At 38.2% G+C, this 21,052-nt stretch overlaps 1 protein-coding gene across 6 annotated transcripts in view; it reads left to right on the top strand.

Annotated features, from left to right (window-relative positions):
* The window catches only part of PRORP (protein only RNase P catalytic subunit), a 53,880-nt gene extending 34,636 nt beyond the window's left edge, over nt 1-19,244 (top strand). For 5 of the 6 annotated variants that reach the window (XM_069783977.1, XM_069783978.1, XM_069783979.1 and 2 more), the window contains exons 6-8: nt 15,323-15,471; nt 16,937-17,132; nt 18,840-19,244. In XM_069783977.1, the coding sequence (XP_069640078.1) occupies nt 15,323-15,471; nt 16,937-17,132; nt 18,840-18,968 (474 nt within the window). In that variant the 3' untranslated portion in view covers nt 18,969-19,244. The remainder of the gene's footprint in view (nt 1-15,322; nt 15,472-16,936; nt 17,133-18,839) is intronic. The other variant, XM_069783981.1, reaches the window with a different exon arrangement.
* The last annotated feature ends 1,808 nt before the right edge of the window (nt 19,245-21,052 follow it).

The following is a 21,052-nucleotide window of genomic DNA, read 5'->3' as shown; positions in this document are numbered from 1 at the left end:
GAACTCTTAATTCTTATCCAAAATACCGTTGCCCATTACAGGTGACCTTTTGCATCAAACAGTTATTATCACCTTTTTCCGGTATTGATTTTGTACATCAGATGCAGAGGCGACAGGCAAGAGGCTATCCCTATTCTTTTACTTATTTTATTTAAGGGTATGTTTGTGCAGCTCCTCCAAACAAGGGAGGGGGAAGGGGCAGGGCAAAAAAAAGTCAAAATAAAATAGTCTCCAGACTAATTCAGAATTACGCCTTTATCTGTGATATGAATCTAAATTATATCAAATTAGATTAAAATAATGTGTTTACATGTGCTAATATAAAGGGTAGATCTCATTCAAATACCTGTGACTTCTCTGTAGGCTGCTACCAGGACCATGCCGTAAGTGGAGTCAATTTCTAGAAATTATAAGAAAATTTTTTATCCTCTTTGCTATTAAAAAGATAAGAGCATTCCTTTTGTTTCAAACCAAAGTATCTAACCTGTCTAATCAAGACAGTGGTCAGAAGTGGATTAGGAGTGCAAGAACGAGACAAGTTTGGAGGGACGATTCCAGTTGTTATAGTCTCCCAGGTTTTGTTACTGATTTAGGAACTTCTGGATGAAGAAATTGCATCCTGACTAGCAAGTTTAATTGCTATTGTTGGCGTTTTCTTTGATAAATTTATTTAATTACCTTCCCAACTTACTTTTGCCTTTGGTTTTCAAACCATCCTGTGGCAGTGAGTCCCACAATTCTACAGGATATGATAATGCATGTGCTTTTGTTTGTTTTAAATCTGCTGTCTGTTAATTTTGTATGATGGCCTCTGCTGCTTGTGCTGAGAAATGGTGAATAGTCCTCATTTGTGCTTTCCAGCAAACTTGCCATTTTACAGACCTTCTCAAATAACTAGCATATATTCTTTCTATAAATTACCTGGAATAAAAAATTGCAAGATAGGTATCACGCAGATTTTTGTTTCTTTTTCATTTTTAACTATGTTCCTTTCTTGATAGTGCTTTTGTTCTACCTGGGTGTATGTGATGACAATCAGGGCTACTATTAGGCTAAAGAGTAAGCCCCTCAAATTGGACTTGGGAGACCAGCATTTTATTGTGTAATGGTTGATCTCCTGTTTGACTGTGAGCAACTCTGTTTGAAGTATCCTGGTCTTGCAGGTTACCTGTAGTTAATTATAACACATCAAAGTTTCCTGTGGATTTTTCACTGTTTTTAACAATACATTCTTATTTGTCATAGAATGAAAATTCCTAATAAGCTTTTTTTTTTTTACTTATTTAAGTGTAAGAGATGGGATGAATGTAAGATTTTAAATAAAATTGAAAATTAGTTGCACCTTAGAAAGGTTTGGGAGTTTGTGTGTGCCACTGCAGCAATCCATTGCAGTCTCCCATGGATGATGGGTGGTGTGCCTCTGCTGTGGTTAAATTACAATATAGCAACAGAGATAGCAGGAGCAGGGAACAGTAATTTGACATCATCTGTCTTAACTCCCCACGAGGAATGCAATTGAAACATGGTCTGGAATAGTACAAAATGTGAAATGCCTAGCAGCCTTGCAGGCATGTCTATTAATGGTCATAATCAGACCTGATCTATGCATACAAAACGTAATTAAGCTATTATCATACATGCTGGGACTTGTAAATTATTTTGTTGCTTGGTATCATGTGAGCAACAGGAGTGATGAGGTAAGAATACTAGTACCAAGAACATAGTAAGAAAGCTATGGCTACCTTTGCTGTTGCTGTTCTTTAAATTTCCAGGAAAAAAAGCCACCCCACAGGCTGATTTCTAGCATAGGCAATGCTACATGGGTTCTTCCTCTGTCATATAGAATAAACCTTAGGAAATACAGGGATTTTGGGGACTGCTTCTAGGAGAATAGTCATAGCAATGTGACCCAAGCTGAAATAAACTGCAGAGGAGGTCCTGAGTTGCAGGATCTCCTGAAAATGAGCCTCGTATCTGCTGAGTCACCTCATATGCACGTCATGGTAGTGTTGCAGGTCAATCAATGGCTTACTGCTGTGGAGGTCGATCTTGTGTATAAGCTCATCCTTATCTCCATGTGTAAAGAAAGAGAACTTTCCTTAGTACTTGCAGAAACTCTCTAAACACTTTTCCTTATTTGCTTCTTAACCTGATAATCCCCTGTTGCTTACGTGATTTTACAATTTTTTAGATCTTCTGGCTTGTATTTTTCTAAATGATAAAGAGTGAACTCAAATGAACTGGATGAACCGTATATATGTATTTACTTATTAGTAGTCATGGTGCTAACTGTTACACAATAGAAATCTTCACTCCCCATCCTCCTAGAAAGATGCCTACCTCAAGATCTTAAAAATTAGTCATTGAGAAACATTAGATGAAGATATAACCTTATAAAACATCATTTGAGTTCTCCTTTTTGTGTGCATCTCCATCAAATAAACATTCATATTCTCTATTCTATAAATATTATTTCCTAAATATGATCCCCCAAAATTACATTTTAAATCACTTCGAATGCTTAATCTCTGGCATTGTACTTACTGCCCTGTCTCATTGTTAGGAAACCTTCCTCTTCTTGAGAAATTCTCTGTTTCAAATCATTTACATATTTCATACTAATCTTCACAAGTATCTACTGGTTTTTCCTTTCCACCCAGAGATACTAGCTTGTGATGCTGTTTCTTCCTGATGTATTATTCACCAGTCAGTTCTTAATGATCCAAATAGTTCTTTTCACAGTTCTAGCTAGAAACATGCATTGAAGTTATAATGAGTCAGGTAAGTCAGAAGCTAAAGAGGTCATCAAAATTATGTAAACATAATACACTCTATTTTCCAACCAATTTTATAAAGTATTAACTGATACTTCTGTCTAATTTTTCCAAATAATTTCTACCACTTCCAGGTGCTCCATCTTCTTATCCTTGCACAATGTTTCCTGTAGTGACTGTTAAAACTGCACTTGTGCTTCTGTCATATTGACGATACCAACTTTTATGTAAATCAGGAAATATTAGTGATGCTTTTGTCTGTCCTCATCATTGTCTGGCATTCATCCATTTACCTGCTCACTTCTATGATCGCCAAAAAGGAAACAGTGAGTTGGCAGTAATATTTCTTCTGCCTCTAATATTTTGAATCTTTTTGAGTCTTGCGCTTTTAAGGAGTCATGTTGACATGACTCCATGAGCAAGCTGTGTACCTTGTGTGCCATAAGCTCTCTAACAGAAGTTAAAAGCCAGTTCAGTTCCACTGGTTCTGTGGAGTTGTTCCTGACTTACGTGGTATACCAGTGTGGGAAGAGCAACCTTGCTGATGCTTTCTCTCCTTGTTCATTTCCTAATTGTGTGATATTTGGGTAAACTAGGTAGTGCTTACACTGTACACTGGGGAAAAAAAAGTAGAAGTGTGATGCAGGTGCTTGTTAGAGCTGTGGTTCATTGGAACTTGAGCTTCTACATTCAGTGCAAGTTTGACAAAAGTACAGTGGAAATAGGTGTTCTTTGAATACTACCTATACTACTACCTGATTGATTGATTGATAGGAATTTTCTTCCACCACAGCCCTAAGCTGCCACACCTTTGAGTAAATAAAATGTAGTAGTAGTAAGAGGGTTGCAAGTAAGTAGTCATAGACCAGAACCAGTCTTAATGATGTTGATTTACCTGCTTCTTATTAGGAGCAGTTGTCCTGGGCTTGTCTAATGTTAATGTCACTATGCTGCTTTCAGCATCTGAAATCATTTACATGATATCCCTGTAAAATATTGCACTGTACTGCTTAAATCCATCTATGTATGATGGCCCTAAGTTTCAATAGTTAAAGGAAGTGGCTTAAATAAAAGAACTGGAGGCTTTTGACATTTTCACTTCTCACTGATATGTGTGTATCTTCATATTTTCATGCCTTGCAGAGTGAAAAGCTCTAACTTTCCATTGAATGGGCATCCCCAAATGGGCTTTCAGAAATACGAATGCTATAGGTTAGGGATTTCTTTTTTCTCATCCCACTCACTCTCATTTCCACAAGCCCATTCACTCTGCCAGCCTAGCTAACATAACCAGTAATATGACACAGAGTTTTAGCCCTTAGCTATCTGATAAATTTGGTAAACAAAATACTTATGAAACTATAGCACTGTCTTGCACTTGAGCACTGCTGTTTGGTCCTGGGTGCTCCAGGAGTTGTTAGGTGGTTATCTGCATCCTTTCCATGGAAATGGACAGAGCAGGGAAAGATGCAACAGAATTCCTCAAATGCACTGGGTGGTATGGTCATATGCAAATACCTGGAAACCATAATGCTGAGTCCCCAAACCAAAATTTGCTTAAAAAAGATAGATCCTTTTATGAAGTAGAGGGTAGATGGTTCTTACTTGGCTTCTGTTGTCTGAGCCGTTCTGGTGGTCATATTTTCATATTCTCAAGCTTATTTCTCTTGACTACAAGCACAAAAAAATGACTAAGTAAACAAAGATTTTTATATAACCAGTTGCTCCCAGGAGGTGGAGCTTTTAGACAAATGCCAAATAGCATCCATAATTCATTTGTAGGAGCTGACAATATTATCTGTTTGTCAAATTGCTGTATCTTATCTCCTGAGTTAAAGAAAAATACTTCAGATACAACAGTGGCCTGCCCAGTGTCCAGCTATTGAGTATTGCAGACTGTTATCAATAAACTTATATTAAAAGCATTGAAGTAAATTAGGTCTTGTGGATTGTAGCTATTGTGGGGGGCTTTCAGACCATCACTGCCTAAGATCTCCAGGCATAGATATTGCTTGTATTGTTACTAGTAGTAAAATGGCATGAGTCTGCAGTGATGTACAATCAAAGTTAATGACTGTGTTAAGAAAAATAATGCTAACCCATAGTTTACATTCCCTTGTGATACACTCTGCATCAGATTTTTGCTGTTTTTGCAGAAACAGTATGTTACTTACCAAGTTGTGCAGCCTTGATCCAAATGAGACAGCTGAACCTCTGCCTCATGGGACTGGCAGTGCAAGGTGTACTAGTGTATATGAAAGTCCCCTAAGTTTTCTCCAGCCTGGTAAATATAAGTTATGCTTTAACCAATATTAAACAGATTCCTTCCTTGGTCTCTCCTTGCTGAACGCCTTGGTGCATGGTCTACCTGGGGTAGGTGGGCCTGACTGACCACACAGCTGCTCCTGCATCTCAGACCTTTGTGCTTTAGTTTGCTTCTGCTGATTTTTGTCCTGTTGAAGGGAACATTTTATGTGTCCTTTCATATTAAACAAATCTTTTATCTTTCTGACCTTCAAAGAGAAATCACCACTCGAGTAGTGTTTATTAATGTATTTATTTGTGTTAAGAACTGCAAAATTGTTCTTATTAGAACAATTGTTTTTGAAGGTAGCTTCTTCATCTCTGAATAGTAATCTGTAGCAGGCAACTGGAAAATAGTACTAATGAGAAACAGAAGAAAAGCAGTGTGAAAATTGTGTTAAAATGTTTGCTGCATGTTGTAGTCAAATTCTTTTTTTTGACTGCAAGCAATCGATTTACTGATGGGTTTCCTTGGTTATTGTGTCATTCTACCTGGACAATAAGCCTGTTGACCTGTGAGCACAGAAATAGTCTTTATTTTAAAGTTTTTGTGGAACTCTCAAGTTTATTAAAACATAGGATGACGCTGCGGAAGCATAGGTTTAATGTGCCTTGAACAGCATTGTGCCTGTGCCTTCTATAACAGTGATCTCCCCAGCTGCTCCCACACCTTTCCTCAAAGAATAAAAGTACCATCTGGGACTTTTTGAACCACAGGTTGGAGAGGGGGAAAACACTTAACATCAGACTAGGTCAGTGACGCTGTGTAGACATCTGCATAGGACAGTGGTGAGAACTAAAGTATTGGTATCTTTTAAACTGTCAGTTTCAGTCTTACAAAGCCGATTTCAGTCCTGCGCCAAGTTATTTCCTATCTATGGAAAGGATCAGTCAAGCTTATGCTTTCATTTTCATAACACGCTATCACCACCGCCACCACCACCACCCGGAGATCCTGCTCACATTTTGGATTTTCAACACTTAGATGTAACTTCTGACCTACACTGTGAAAATCTAAGACTGGCACAGCTGCATTTAGTTCACAAATGTTCCTTTCTAATAGCTAGTTTTTTACGTTCTTTCTAAAATGAGAAATGATAAAAGAAACTCTCTTATGGCCTTAGGTCATTGTATACAGCTGCTACAGTAACAGTAGAAATGCGAGAGTACCTATGTAATGGCAAAGGCTGGATTTACAGTGAAAGATGGCAGACCCCTGACACTGTGACTTCAGCTAGGACAATCACTCCATATACAGTCACTGGCTCTGATAGGTAAAGTTTCACTTCTGAAACCTATACAAAAATAAGTAAAACCTCGTACCTTTTCATTTTTATGAAAATAAAGGTGAAACAAACCTCACGAAAATAAAGGTGATGTATATGTAGTACTTGGTGCAATGAAGCAATGTATAGTGATCAGTAAGAAAATTCTGTTGAAGAAACAGCAGTGCAGGCAGAAGGATGAGAACAAAGGATAGTATTGATATGTGGAAATGCATAGGTAACACTTCATGTCCTTTCAACTTTTACATGTTTATTTTCATACTCTTGTATAATCATGGATAGACAGAATCACATAGCTCATCTCCTTGGTATGGAGGGTTGATACTGATAACCTTTTAATACTTTGCAAATCTCCAGGTTTTGGTACAAAACAGTGCTCAGGAGAGGTGTGGATAAAAAAAAATTAATGTAAGATGCCCCATATATATTGTCAAGATCTTGGTATTTATTTGTTGCAAGAAAGAATATGAGTAAGAGGAGAGATGAAAGTATACAATCATATCAGCTACATAGAAAAAATATCTCCGAGAAGATCAGAAAAAGAGAAATATATTTGGCCTTTTAAATGACTCAAGAAAAGAGGACATTCAGAAAATTCAAACTCATGAAAGGAAACATTTTACTGTCAGTCCACAATTAAAATACAAAACTTACAGCAGCTAGGACTGGGCTCTAATTAATTGTGAATTGAACATTTCCTAGTTACTGCCTTATCAAAATGCTACTTTGGATTTCAGAGTCACCCTTTCTCTTCCATCTTTATGCCTACTTCATAACTGCTGAGCCAACATCGAAGGGTCTGCTTGCATGTTTAAACCAACATTTCATTTTTTGTAAGTAATTGGGAAAGAAAATGGTACTGTAGCTGGTTAACAGAACTTTTGGATTGAGAAATTTGACTGGCACTACAATGACTTACAAAATTCAACTTCCAAAAATGCCATTATGCAACTAAAGAATGTTTGTTTGTCCACGTATTTCTTGAATTGTTTGTTGTAAGAGTCAGAAAAAATTGCCTGTTTTTCTCTTTTGCAATTTATACTATCAAATTCAGCAATTCCCCCATTGTCCCATCTCTTCTTTAGCCATCATTTCTGGAGTTCTTGGCATTGTTCATTTAATAACATGCTATGCTAACTATTGTCACTATCCATTTTTCTTTCTTTTATTCATGGTTGACTTTTATTCATCTAAAGATCATGATGATGAAAATATTACCATTCAAAAGGAGTGACATTCAAAAAGTGTGAGCAAGAATGGTCACACTAAAAGGTGTGGCAGGAGTAAGGTCTGACAAGGTGGCTGAGATCTTTTAGAAGTGACAATCCATTCTGAAAAGCCAGACTCCATAAAGCTAGTGTCTCCTCCACCTGATGATCCCACTCCTGCCTCCCCATCCTTCATGTCATACACACGATTTAAATTCTCTGTTTAAGTTGTGTATATATTTCTTTGGTCTCTGCACGTATCCTGCCTTGATTCTGTTAATTCTCATAGGAAATACTGCTTCACTATCTATCAAATCACTACTTGTCATGCCTTTGGGAATAAGATAGAGCAGGATATGGCCATAATTAGATTGTATATTAGAAAATACGTTTCAAAACCTTTTTTTCTTACATGCCTCTCTGCTGGGAGGGATAGGGACCTATCCCTGTCTGCATAGGAGAAATTCATAACAGTCTTTCCAAACCTAAAGTTAATTTACACAGGTTTGGTTTGTATTGTGCTGCTCTCTGAGCTGGTCAGTAGAATAATGAACAGGGGCGGCTCTTCAAGCTTGTTTGAAATTGGAAATTTTACCTACAGTTTATAATATAGCAGTATATAATGTCAGAGCCTATTTACAAACATATTACGTCTACGTTCATAACAGTTTCAGAGATTATCTTGAGCAGGTTGCACCTTCAGTTGAAATCAAGTAGAGCTGTAATTAAAGATATCTCCATTACTGGCATAATAGCCAGGCTGCCATGAATACAGGAGAACAGAAATTATGCTATTACTTCTGTACCTGACCTGAATCTGTTTATGGTTACTCTGCTTTACTCTCCCCACTACCCAGGATTCAAGAGGGCTCATTCGCTTGGATGCAGTCCATGGAGTATCCTTGTAGTTAATTTTGACCTGGAAGTAATGTGTCCACATTCATTCAGTGCTGCAGCTGAGCCAAGTCCTCCAGTCAGTGGGAACACTGGACTGTGCAGGACTTAGTACCCAGTCAGTTTGGACCTGGCTGCAGAAGCATCCTCAGGATGCCTCTGAATACAAACTTATTCTTTAGGCAGCAGAGCTATATTTAGGCATCACCTCATCTGAGCAAACTGAGCTTACTGTACCATCCTCAATCTATATTAAATCAACTCAGGTATCTTTGCTTCCGTGGTTTAGTTTTCCTACTCAATCAATAATCTGCCTTTGATTAATGGAGTTGACTGTGAAGTCAAGAGCAAAAGCTGGCATCTAAAAATGAACCGCAAATTTTAATGAATTGTGATAGGGAGTTAAGACATATCTCTAGTGAATGCGTCAAGAGAGGATAAGTCAATTCTAGGTGTGGAGTCAATGTAGACAGGTTAAAACATGTTAAACATTGTGTGATTGCTGTCATTGATGTGTGAAGTGCTGTCACTGGTAGAGTTTTGCATGGTGATGTGTGTGTTGCATCAATCTAAATAGTCCTACTGTAACAGAGGATACAAATACTCCCAACAATATTGTTTCTGCAGTATTGTAGAGATCCCCAGTGTCCTAAGGGATAATTCCCAACAGTTAGCTGTTGACTGTCTGAAGAGCATAAAGTAAATGAGGCTGATTAAGCTTAGTGACTGTTACTTATTCATCCATTACTGCTTTCCCTTCTAAGTAGCTACCCCCTTGCTAGTCGGGGCAGGTAATCTGTAGGGGATCATGAAATGTGTATGCTACCCCTGCATTTGGACCTGGAGACTAATTTACATTGTGTCATCGGTAATAATGTAGAGAATATAAGAAGCAGCTTCCATTGTGTTTGGTGCTGTGATAATGGTATTGAATCTGCTTTGGTGAAATTACCAGGCTCAGTAAGAAAGTCAAGGCTTTCTTGCAAGCAGCACTCTTGCCTTCCCTGGATAACTGGCTGTGCCGTGGGAAAAAAATCCAGCTTCCCATCATATTTCTCTCTCCTGTGTGTGATACTGAGGTACACAAGTTCTTTGAGCCTCTTTGTCTACAATATGTAAAAAGGGAAATAAAAGTGATGAAACTGTAAGTCAAATAAATGTGGTGATGGTGGGAATTGATTCCTTGCTAGCCTTTGGAGAGAATGTTCATGCTCAGCCCCACCTGACTGTACTTATGGCAGCTCTGTATCTGTGCTCAGCATTGAGATTTCCTCTGCAGTTTCACAACTACAGTGTTGGGTGAGAGGCAGCACTAGCAGCAGGTGAAAGTAATAGTAATAGAGCAGTTTGTGGCTGTTATTAGCAGATAATCTGATTGTAGATGTGTTTTGCTTTTAAATGGCAGTTAGTAAAAAAACATGTTTAGAAAATGGCAAACGTATTTTATTAATAACAAATCCAATTTAAACTTTTTGGGGGATGATTACTCCTTCATGCTACACTGAATGGTGTGCTTCCCCTCAGCGGTGTTCAGGGATTTCTCATCTGACAAGTGGGAAACCACCGGTAGTGTCCAAGGAGAAAGGCTGTCCTACAGCAAGCTAACCTTTGAAACTGGGACATGTGGCACAGCATGATCTAGTGATCAGAATGGGTGACTGGCAGTGAAGCCTTAGGAAATCTGTATCCTGCTCTGCTCATAGTTCCTTGTATGAGGTAGAGTAATTAATCTGCCTTGTGCTCCATTATTCACTTGTGTAAAATGGGGATGTAAGTATGCATTTACTTTATAAGGCTATTGTGAAATTTAAAGAATTAGGATTAATCTTGCAGTATGACAAGGATTCCCTGCTCTCCCAGCCTAACTCCCATGTTCGATCCCCATTAAATTGTGCAGAATTGTGAATGTGGGTCACTGCAAAACTATTTCTAGCAGTTTGTGTAGAAAAGTTCCCTTCTGATGGGAAACTGTTAATACTTATTCTTACCTGAAAAGTGGCTCTTTTAAGGTATAACATGCAGATTTTTAAAATGTAAAACCGCCAGTTACAGCATCCTCGGATGCTTTATTTCATATTTGCAAAGCTCAGGCTTTGCATCAGCATGATTCTGTGGAGTACGTGTTCTCTGTCCTACCGCTCTGCCTCCCCACCTCTTTTCACTCCAGCTTCTCTGATCCAGAAGTTCCTGCCCTGGTGTGTAAGTGCAGTTGTGATTGTGCTGTGATCTGGTTGACAAAATGGCTGAACAAATAGGTTGTATCAGCACAACAGAAAAAAAAAAGGTGCATTGTGATATGAGGGCAGGAGCTTGGTGGTGGAGGGGAAATTCCATAAAATGGCATGGCTGCAGAAACAAAAAAGAACTCATTTGCGTGTGGGGAAATAGCTCATATCTCTGGGACTGTCCCAAGGAAAGATAAATGCGTACACTCAGCCAAAGTATTGTACAAGTGTGCTAGTTTTTCATTGATTCACGGACTAGGGTGCAGACATCAGAGTTAGAACATGCACACTGGATACATACATTTTTTTAGTAATCAAAAAAAAATCATAGAAGAACAACCACATTTGGAGATAACTTGGTATATTTGTGAACAGCTGGTCTTGACTCTTCTATTGATCTGTGTGTAGTTTCATACTTCTTTGTGGCTGTACCCTGGCTCCATCAGAGTCATTTGCTAAAGTGAACACAAAATTGTTTGCATGTTAAGTAAAATGTTAAGGTTTAGGAGAAGCTTGAGAAAGATCTAATTAAGCGAAGACTGGAACAGCACTGGAATAATTTAAATGTAACTGATAAATGATGAAAGGGATTGCAAGCAGAACATATTCAGTAAGTGCTAATAAGCATGAGTTTCTTGGAGAAGGATCTAGTGATCTTCACAAACAGTTGATTAAGATGTCTGTGTAGTTCAGAAAGAAACATGGATCCTGATGTGCCCTGTCAGAGGAAAAGAAAATAAGACTGAATGCAATGATAGTTATCTATATAATCCAGTAGTAGTTCTAGTGCCTTGTGTGGCCAGTGATTTGTGCAGAACAGCAGTAATTCCCAGCTTCTTGCTTCTCTGCCTCACCCACATCTTGCCATATGAATTGAAGCAGCCAGTCTAACCATGCTTATTTTCCCTTCTGTGCAAAATGGCATCTTATAATTCCTGGTTTTAGAGAAAATGTGGTTTTATATGTTCTGCTGTCCAAATCTGAAAGATACTAATATTCATAAAAGGTCTTTCTTTCACTAATTTTGTAATCCTCACTTTCAAGGAAATGAATAGCATAGGGAATGTGCGTGTTGTATATTTTTTGATGTTTTATACAGATTGCCTTTTGAACAGATTATCCAACTGAGCATCTGATGTTTGCTGCCTAAATAATGTGGGAACATTCAAAGGGTGCACCTACATGGAGCTTATTGCACATAGCATATTTGCATTGTGTAGTGGCAGATGATAATTTTTAGATAACTTTTGGAAATACTAGATTAATAAAATGTCTTTTTAAGTGAGAGATCACTACTGTCGTTTTTTTGTGAACAGTATTATGTTCAGTTTCCTCTATGACTAAAACAAATGTTGCTGTGTGTCTCACATCTTCCTTTCTTGAGAAGCAGCCAGGCGTAGGAGTAGACACACTTAGGAAACCCCCCCCCTCACGTAAGTTCTGTGACTCCCTGTAGACCACCCCTGTTAAGCACCCAAGCCTAAAAAGATAAAATGCTCTTTAGTAAAGTTGCATCAGGCAAAGGACCATGCAGAACAAAATTATTTTTATTTTGTGAAAGCAAAAATAATTTCTGAAAGCAAAAATAGTTCCTATCTTCTGTGTTCTAGTTGTGCAAGTAAAGGTTAATTTCTGTGGTAAGTAGAGGAGGGACAGCGTGCTATTGCGCAAGCAGGAGTTTCTAAATTTTTAAATGGTGATTCCCATTAATTTTATCACAAGTTAAGCCTGTTTTGAGTTTTTACATTGCAAAACTGTAGCTAATTTATACCAATCTCTCATTTTTTCCCCAGAAGCACTTCATACTAGAGAACCTCATATGCTAATAGTATGTAGTAGAAGAAAGTCCATATGACTAACAGGTACAAAGTGCCACTAGTTATTAACCCTTCAGAAAGAAAGACTTAAGGGAGCTGGATCCAAGCCAGTCAAGTTTTTTATAAACTTGGGAATAGCCCCAGTTGACCAATCCGTATCTGGAAATCCAGCTGCCTTTGTGTTGAACCACAAGCGTAATTAAAAAGTATTTCCTTTTTTTATTGGGGGTAAACTCCAGCAGTTCAAATACTGGCAATTCTTTATTGTCTTGCAATACCACTAGTGCAGCTATGTTCCTGGGATTCTTTTTGACTCATAGTCTGCTTTTAGGACTTTTTTCTTCTTTTGTACCATCAAGATGCTCTTGCTGTCAAGTTTTTTATTTTATACTTTGTGGAATCACTTTCTAAAGTGTTCTTTGAAAAACATTTTAACTTTTTTTTTTTTCACATGACTTTCTGCTAACCTTCCCTTAATGTAGCGAAACATGAGGCAAGAAGAGAAAATATTTTCATTTGAAATTTGTAAGGGGTTGCTTAAGTTACTCATGGTTGATTTTTCTTCACTCTTGACTTCTCTACATGAAAATGTGTGTGGATGCAGTAGATACATTCCTAACTTTTATTAAGTTTAATGAACTCAGCTTAAACTTAATTCTCCTTTGGTATTTGTATCCAACTATTTGCAGGACTGGGCCAATGCATAAGAACCGGAAAATAAAAGTGACTGTAAACAAACAAAATTGATGAGCCAGTTTTTACTGCCCACATGAGACATTCCAAAAAGAAATGTCAATATTGAAAAACTGAATTTCAGTTTCTCAATTTTTAATGTCATAATTTAATAATCAAATAAATTATGTGACATAGAAGATAAGTTATTACATAACACAGTTACTTTGAAAGCCTTCCAGTAACATAAAAATGGTGGCTTCCGTTTGTATCTTTCAATTCTGTGTTCCAGTAAGAATTCTGAAATGTATCTCCAAAGATTCAGGGCATGCACCAGAGAGCATGCTGGTTTTATTTTTACCTGCCATTTTATAGGCAGAAATTATGGCATTTGGCCTTTTCCTGCTCACGTTATGTCCTGTTTGTTTTAATCAGGGAAAGGCAGATTGTATGCATGCATAGCCAATGTCCAGCATGATCTCCTGGAAGCAGGAAGTCAGTTCCAACAGGTACTGTTAGGCTCTTGTGCTTTGCATTAGCACCAAGACCCTGTGTCTCCATGAAGACAGATCCTTCAGTCCCTCAGAGTCAGTGCTGGTAACAGCAGCTTATAGGTCAAAAGTTAAAATTAATGTAGAAAATCTTCTGGCCTCCCCTCTCAGATCCAGATTAATGGCACACTTAATTTGATCCACCTGCAGGTCCTTTGCTGAGACAGGCAGTCCCATGCTTCCTGTCCTCAACATCTCCAGCGATGTGTTCCCATCAGTCATCGCCTTTGACTCCGGTCTATCAGTTGTGTAGCTGCAAGCTCAACCCTGAAAAAAAAGTGTCTTTTGTTGGATCAGTGAGCTCGTGGGTAGTTGTGGTATTAGATCTGATGCAACAGAAGTAGTGGGAACATGCAGCTCAAGAGAGGATTGAGTGGGACCACCCCTTTCCACTGGTACTTGCAGGTAGATCAAACTAAATGTAAAATGGTACCCAAGAGTTAGAAGAACAATTCTTTCTAGTCCCTGAAACAAAAGATAATTATATTAAATAATGATAAGGATCACAAATAGGAGGAAAGAAGGGGAAAGAGCAAGAGAAGGAGAAAGGCAGTTAGAGGCATTGCAGGGACAAGAGATAACAGGGAAGAGGGAAGTAGCTAGAAAAGCAGGAAGAGGGATTAGAGAAGAATCAGGAGATTGTATATTGACAAATAATGGCAGCAAATACAGGTAAAAATTAGGAAGCACCTTTCCCTGGTGGTTGAGCATATTGTTCTCAGCCTTTAAAAGTGTTGGATGCTTCAGTCTCAAGAAAGAGTTCTCTCTTTCTGGGCAGAATTGAAATGCCATTGCTTTGTGAGGAGTCCACAGTAATAACCTGGATGCTGAAAGCCAGAACCTTTGCCCTCCATGATCTCTGTCTGGGTGAAGAAGGGAGGGAAAGCCACAACAAGCGCCTGTCCTGAGAAGCATTTATTGCTGAACAGGCACAGCCCTAAGAGGCTGGTGAAAAGTCCCTCTGAAGAGAAGCTGGTGCAGCAGTGAATTTGCCACCTCAGGATGTTGGTTCATAAGTGGGAGGCTACTCTGGATGTGGCTTTCATAAACCCTCAATCCTGAGGTCACAGATTTCCTTTTACTGGTGCTTGCTTCTTTCCCACAGGGCAGCCCAGATCGCATGTAGTTCTCTAATTTCGACAATAGGTGGGGCAGGTAAAGCAGGATGGTTTAGGACTCGGTCTTCCTCTAATACCAACAAATGCTGAATAATTTCCAAAAGTAGGTATTACTTAAATCCCAATGTGATTCAGTTCCCTCAGCTGACTCTGAATTTCTGAAATCTCCATACAACTCTTCCTGAGTTCATTCATGTCATTCAAGCTGCAAGAGCTGGGAAAAGTTTATAATAGCAATGTATTTTCTGTGTGTTTGAGAGCAGCTTCCTACAATGAATTGTTTTGGGGTTTTTTTTTTTCTTTGACATTAGGAAATTAAATTAGTTATCTACTTAATTTGCATTGCAGTTAAGAACTATGGGAAATGAGGGTATGCTAGAAGTTCCACTAGTTGAGACACAGATGTGAAAGTGTTTTCTGTCAGTCTCTTTTTACAGCTGAGAAAATCTTTGATTTTGCTTTGTTTTCTGCAGCTATTTGATGCTGTCAACTGCCTGGCAAAAGACAATGCCCGGCTGCTTGTGCTGGGCCGCAAACACATGCTGAGTAACTCTTCAAATTGGAAAAGAGAGATTATGAAGGAGATGCAGAATAAGGCAGACTTCTTCTTTGCTGAAAATATGTAAGTTTAAGAAAATGGCTAAATGTAATGGAGATCAACACCTGATTCATGTGCATTTTAAATCAGTATGAACAGCTGTAGTTTTTAGTACCATTAGTAGTATCTCCAGCTCTGTGTGTGAAACACATCCCTTGCTATACTTGCTTCAAAAAACTAATACATATTAAAAGTTATGTTATGAAGAATTTCATCACTTAGAATCACGCTGACATCTGTGTGGTTTATTAGGATTTATAACTGTTAAAACCACTGCCAAGACCACAGTGGTCTGAACTTACAGAATACCTGATAGCATCAGTGTACAGTCATGGTCTGCTGTCTTACCCTTGCATGGGGGGAGATGAAGTTTATGCCTGGCCAATGTTGCTTGGTAACCCAGGAGTGTGGAGAGTCTGGAGCGCTGACTTGCTTGCTGCTCCTGGAGGAGAATATTTCTGTAAGTGGAAATAGACCCTCTGCCTCTCTAATTTAAGAAGCACGGCCCCCTTGCTTTTGCCCAGTCAAGCCAGTCCTTGTCTCAAAACAAGGTACTTGCCTCTGCCTCAATGTTGTTTCTCCTTGCCCTGCTTTCCTCATATAATGAGTCTCAGTTTTCCTTAGCTTCCAGCTCCCCCTAGTCTCCATCTGATTTGGGCACTGTTGATCCTTCACCTGTCTCTGCCATTTGTTCTGTGATTCCAGTTCCCAGAACTTCTGACCAAGTTCCTTGTCCCAACAGCCAGTCCAAGTTTCTTCTTGTCTGGCTCCTTGTTTCAGATCTGTTCTCCTTCATTCCCTCTCTGTTCTCTTTGCTGTTGAATCACATCGCTTTCTTTCCTGCTATTTGAGCACCAATAAAGGGGACTCTGTTAACCACAGGTTGGAAATCCTCAATAATCTTGTGTCTTGTCACTTACTATTACAGTAATCCACAGCACTCAAAAAGTGGTTTCAAGCAGAGTTCTGCTCAGCTGCTCCAGGTATAGGGTATCTCATGCCCACTATAAATGTATTTTGAGAGATTTTTGCCTAAAATTGTTTCCGTTTAATAGCAGCTAATGTTGACTATATTTTCCAAATAATCATAGGACCTTTTGGAAGTGTATTTACCCATGTAAAGACAAAGATTCACAGATCTGTCCTGTTGTCTACATACACTTTATTATCAGTTGTGATGATTGATTGTATTCCAACAAAGTTTTGGGGGTACCCTTATGAGTTTTAGCAGTTCTGTTCCACATGGCACTGTTAGGTGATAAAAGCTTATATTGTTGTATTATCAAATTGTGATAGGAGGGAAGAATGCTCTGTGTAGTACGTTTGGTGCCTGGTGGTAAGCAGTTCTTTATGTTACCAGGGAACTAGAGTAGTGATGGGAATTTTCAGTGTTGCTGATGAATAGATCTCAGATCAGCATTTGATTCATTTCCTGCAACCGCTTACTGCCTCATGAATGACGTCTGTCTTTTCCATTTGTTTTGTTAAGCTCTGAAGATGATGCCTTCTTGTTATATGCCACTCTTCAATCAGGCAAGCATTGCAAGTTTGTTACTAGAGACTTCCTCCGGGATCACAAGGCTTGTCTTTCCAACAGTCTGACGCGTCATCTGTTCCGTAAGTGGCAGCGTGGACACCAAATAGTGTTTTCCCCTTCTATAGAAGGAAAGCATATAAAATTTTTGGTAAGTTTTCTGCTGCAGTCAGAAAGCACACAGAGCATATTCATTAAAGATACACAATTTCAAACTCTAGAAGCAAAAAGATTCTTGGAGTCTTAAGTGGATTTGTACCAATGGGCTCAAAATGCCCATACTTACTGAAAATTCACTGTATTCACAAAGCATGCCACAAACATGAAAACTGTCAGAAAGACAAAAAATGCTGCCTAAATGTTTAAAATGTAAATGCAAATGCATGTTTGTGTATACAAATCTTTCCATTGCTGTAAAACATAAGAGCCAATATTTTTTCATTTATTTTAAACTTTGAAATACCTTATTATCCTCTGTAGCACTATTATAAAATACCATGCTTCTAATTGTACAATATCATTTCTTTCATTTTATTTTAAGGAAGCAGGAAAATACAGGTATTTCAGTATTCACTGTAATATTAGCCTAAAGGATGTATAAAGTTTCATGAAGGAAAGCCCAAAACAGTCAGGTCAGGTTTGTAGTCAGTATTCAGCTGCAGAAATTACAGTCTTCCAAGCATAGTATCATCTTATAGCAGAATACTGTACTGTTATTGTCTAGGAGACATGTATCCTTGTGAGCCATGAACAGTACCTTAACAGGAGTGCAGCTGTTTTAAGATTTTTCTAGGGAAAAATTCATCACATGACACTCCATATCATGCAGTTTTTTGTTATCTGGTCTGTGTGCATTGTTATTGCCTACTAAAAGGAATACTGCATCTATGCAGATAATTTTCTTGCTGCTCTGGTTAAAACTGTAAAATAATATTCATTACAGATCGTACAGATGCAGGCTTATAAGAATGACAGCTTTTCATTCAGTGTTGCCATATATACGTTTCTTTTTATGGAACCAAGTACTGAATGTAGGGTTCCCTGAGTAACACAGCTTTAGCTACACCTTGTTTCTTTCTTTTGTACAAAAGGGCTAGTAATTTTCACATTTTAATTCCCAAACAAGTGATTTAGATGATTGACATTCCAAGTCTTAGCTGTGTTCTAGGTTATTCTGGAAGCTGTCGTGGAAAAGTAGACTTCCAAGACTATACATACAGGGTGATAGTATGTTCTGAGAACCATAACTGCCAACCAGTAATGTTTCTTTTGTATTTGTGTTATATATGTTGAGTTAGTATACCTGTAACATAATAGACCAGAAAAATAGTTTATTGTATTTGTTCAACTAGATGCTCTTGAAAGTGTTAGTGATAAACCCTTTTCTTACATCCTCCTCAGAAGAGAGCAAGTCTGTTATGTAAAGACGTACACTGGAAGAACAAACACAAGATGTCATTAGTGTCATTAAATCCTATCAGTTCAAGCCTATAAACTCCACATCCTGAGTTAATTCCCATGTGATGTCATTTAACTGAACAGAAAACAATCATTTTGCTATTTCTAGAAATTGAATGCATTATATTCACATCATTATTATCTGGTGGAGATGGAAGATAGAATTTTAACCATTTATGATGACTCCTAGACCACAAAATACTAAAAGATGTAGTTTTTCCTCCAGTACTAAAATCTAGAATTTGTTTGGTGTAAGGAAATAAATGAGAGTTGTTAAAGAGATGAATCTATGGAGATTTCTAAGGTAAGTCTTGGAAGTTATAACTATCTGTAAGTGGTATTTTAGTAATACATTGTGTGAAGTCTAAAAAAAATGTTTTTATCTGTCTTTATCCAACAGCCTGCTTTCTGTTATGACTGTGTGGTACAGACTACAGGTGATACATGGCATATCCCTTATAAAGACACTTTTGAGGAAAAATATTCCTATCGAGTACCAAGAAAATGGCTTTGCATTCAACAGAAGTGATGAAGAATGTAATTGCACAAGCTGAAGCTGCTTTTTTTTTTAATCACTGTTGCTGACTAGGAGAACTCAGCAGTACAATTATGGGATTAATGTGTGAGGCCTATAACTAAGGAAAATTCAGTAACTGCGTTTTGTCAAAATCATTCCTGGAGTAAATCTGTTAACATCAATGGTGGTCCAGCAGGGATGAATTAGGTCCATTATTTCCGTCTTTGCAGGCAATTTCTGTAGCCTCTCAATGTGATTTGAATTAAAACTTGCTTTTCCCTCTTGGAATTTCAGGTTGTGGTTTTTTAGTCTTTTTTTTTTTTCCTCGAATTTTTCTTCTGCACTGAAATTCATAAACTCTGTACTTCGAAGAAGTTAAGCAGGACTTCCGAAGTACCTTCAAAACAGGCAAGGCTGACCTTGCAACAGTGTCGCACAATGTCTATAGCCAATAAATGGAGCTAAGGGGGCCAAATGGTATGTTTACTGTTTGGCAGACGCACATAGCCCTAATACTTCGTCCCACTAACTAGAATTTGTTTGATTACATAGAATGCAAAAGATTTGTTGTAGCAATGTATATTAAGATTTTGAATGGAAGAATTAGGAAACAGCCAGTGTGATATTGTGTGGCTCTTTCACATTCTTAAATTTGCTGCTTCTGACAGGGTTTCACGTCACTGGAATAGTTTGCTTATGGAAATGCATGAATTTTCTAAACAAAAGTTGATCATAACTAGAAACTCGTACAGGCAGTAATAGGATAAAACTGAATTTTGTACAGATATTTTTATAAAACCTATTCCAAGTTAGAAATAAAGCAAGGAAAATAGTGTATATTACAGGAACAGTGTTCTAAGTTATTACTTATAAGTGTTTGTATAGTAAACATGTTCATTTATTGCACTTACCACTTTAATACAAACTTTTCTTCCCAAAAAACATAGAAGTGCCACATTAATCTCAGATGAAAGATCATGGTTTTGTCAGATTTGTCATTCACACTGAAAAATCCTCAGTTTGAAACTGAGCTGAATCATAATGATCTTTTTGCATAGTATTTGCAGTTTTGAGCTTTTGCAGTGTCCCATGACAAGCTCCCTCCGGACTCTTAGCATTCAAGCATGTTCTCTGCTATTTTTTTTTTTTTTTTTTTAACATCAGAGAGGTATCCTGACACTTTTCTACTCTTGGTTTGTAAACCAGCAGGTGCAATTTGCATACAGTCATGTCCTTCAGGTACTGTGCAGAAAGTGTAGAAGAGCTGGATACCTCTTAAGGTAACCTAGAACCTTGGTTTTAAATTCCTCATGTTGTTGGTAGCATTTCTCACAGACCCCTTTTCTGACAGAACATGCCAGCTCCTATATGTCATCTGCTTTCTGGAGTCTCCAAGGGAAAGCAGAGAGATTGGATCATCTTCTCTCGCTCCTCAAACCAGTTCACTTCTAATTTGCCAGAAAATTGTTTCTACAATTCTGTAAGTCAGAGAATTGCCACATCTCCTTGAAAAGGCAAATACTGCTTTGTTAAAGTAAGTGTCTTCTGTACAGGACTGCTTAGTTAGCAACTGTTGCTCTGTATGAGGATTACTTACCCTCTGTATGAAGTTCCACAACAGCATCAGCTGATCTGAATCAGTGATGTTACAGTCCCAGTTTGGGACTAGATCTGGTGGTTGTACAGTCCTAAGCAATTCAGAGTTGGGTCAGCTGAATGCAAACCCTTTAAAAAAATTGTTTTGGCTAGGTCAAAACTAGTGGTGGTGTAGGGAAATAGCACCATTGTACAAGTACTGGTACCTGTGTGGGAGGGGAGCTAAAATGTCAGGCTGCAGAAGGTGGGCCCCTGCAGTTCTACCTTAGGTCAGCTTTAGCTGACCAGAAACTGCACCTCGAAGTTATCCTTTTCATTGTGGGACATGTTCACCCACTTAAGTTCATATTTTACCTCACCCTGGTCATTAACAGACATGCAGAATATCAACATCTAACTGGAATAAATGCACCCTGTACTTCCTTTTGACTGAGAACAGACATGACCCTAATCAATCACTTGGGTTTCATCTCAAAACTGTTCTTACAGAGATACCATAA

The sequence above is a fragment of the Haliaeetus albicilla genome, chromosome 5 (genome assembly GCF_947461875.1).
Source record: "Haliaeetus albicilla chromosome 5, bHalAlb1.1, whole genome shotgun sequence".
Classification (NCBI taxonomy): Eukaryota; Metazoa; Chordata; class Aves; order Accipitriformes; family Accipitridae; genus Haliaeetus; species Haliaeetus albicilla.
Note: the sequence above shows the minus strand (reverse complement) of the source record. Positions and strands in the feature narration are given on the sequence as shown.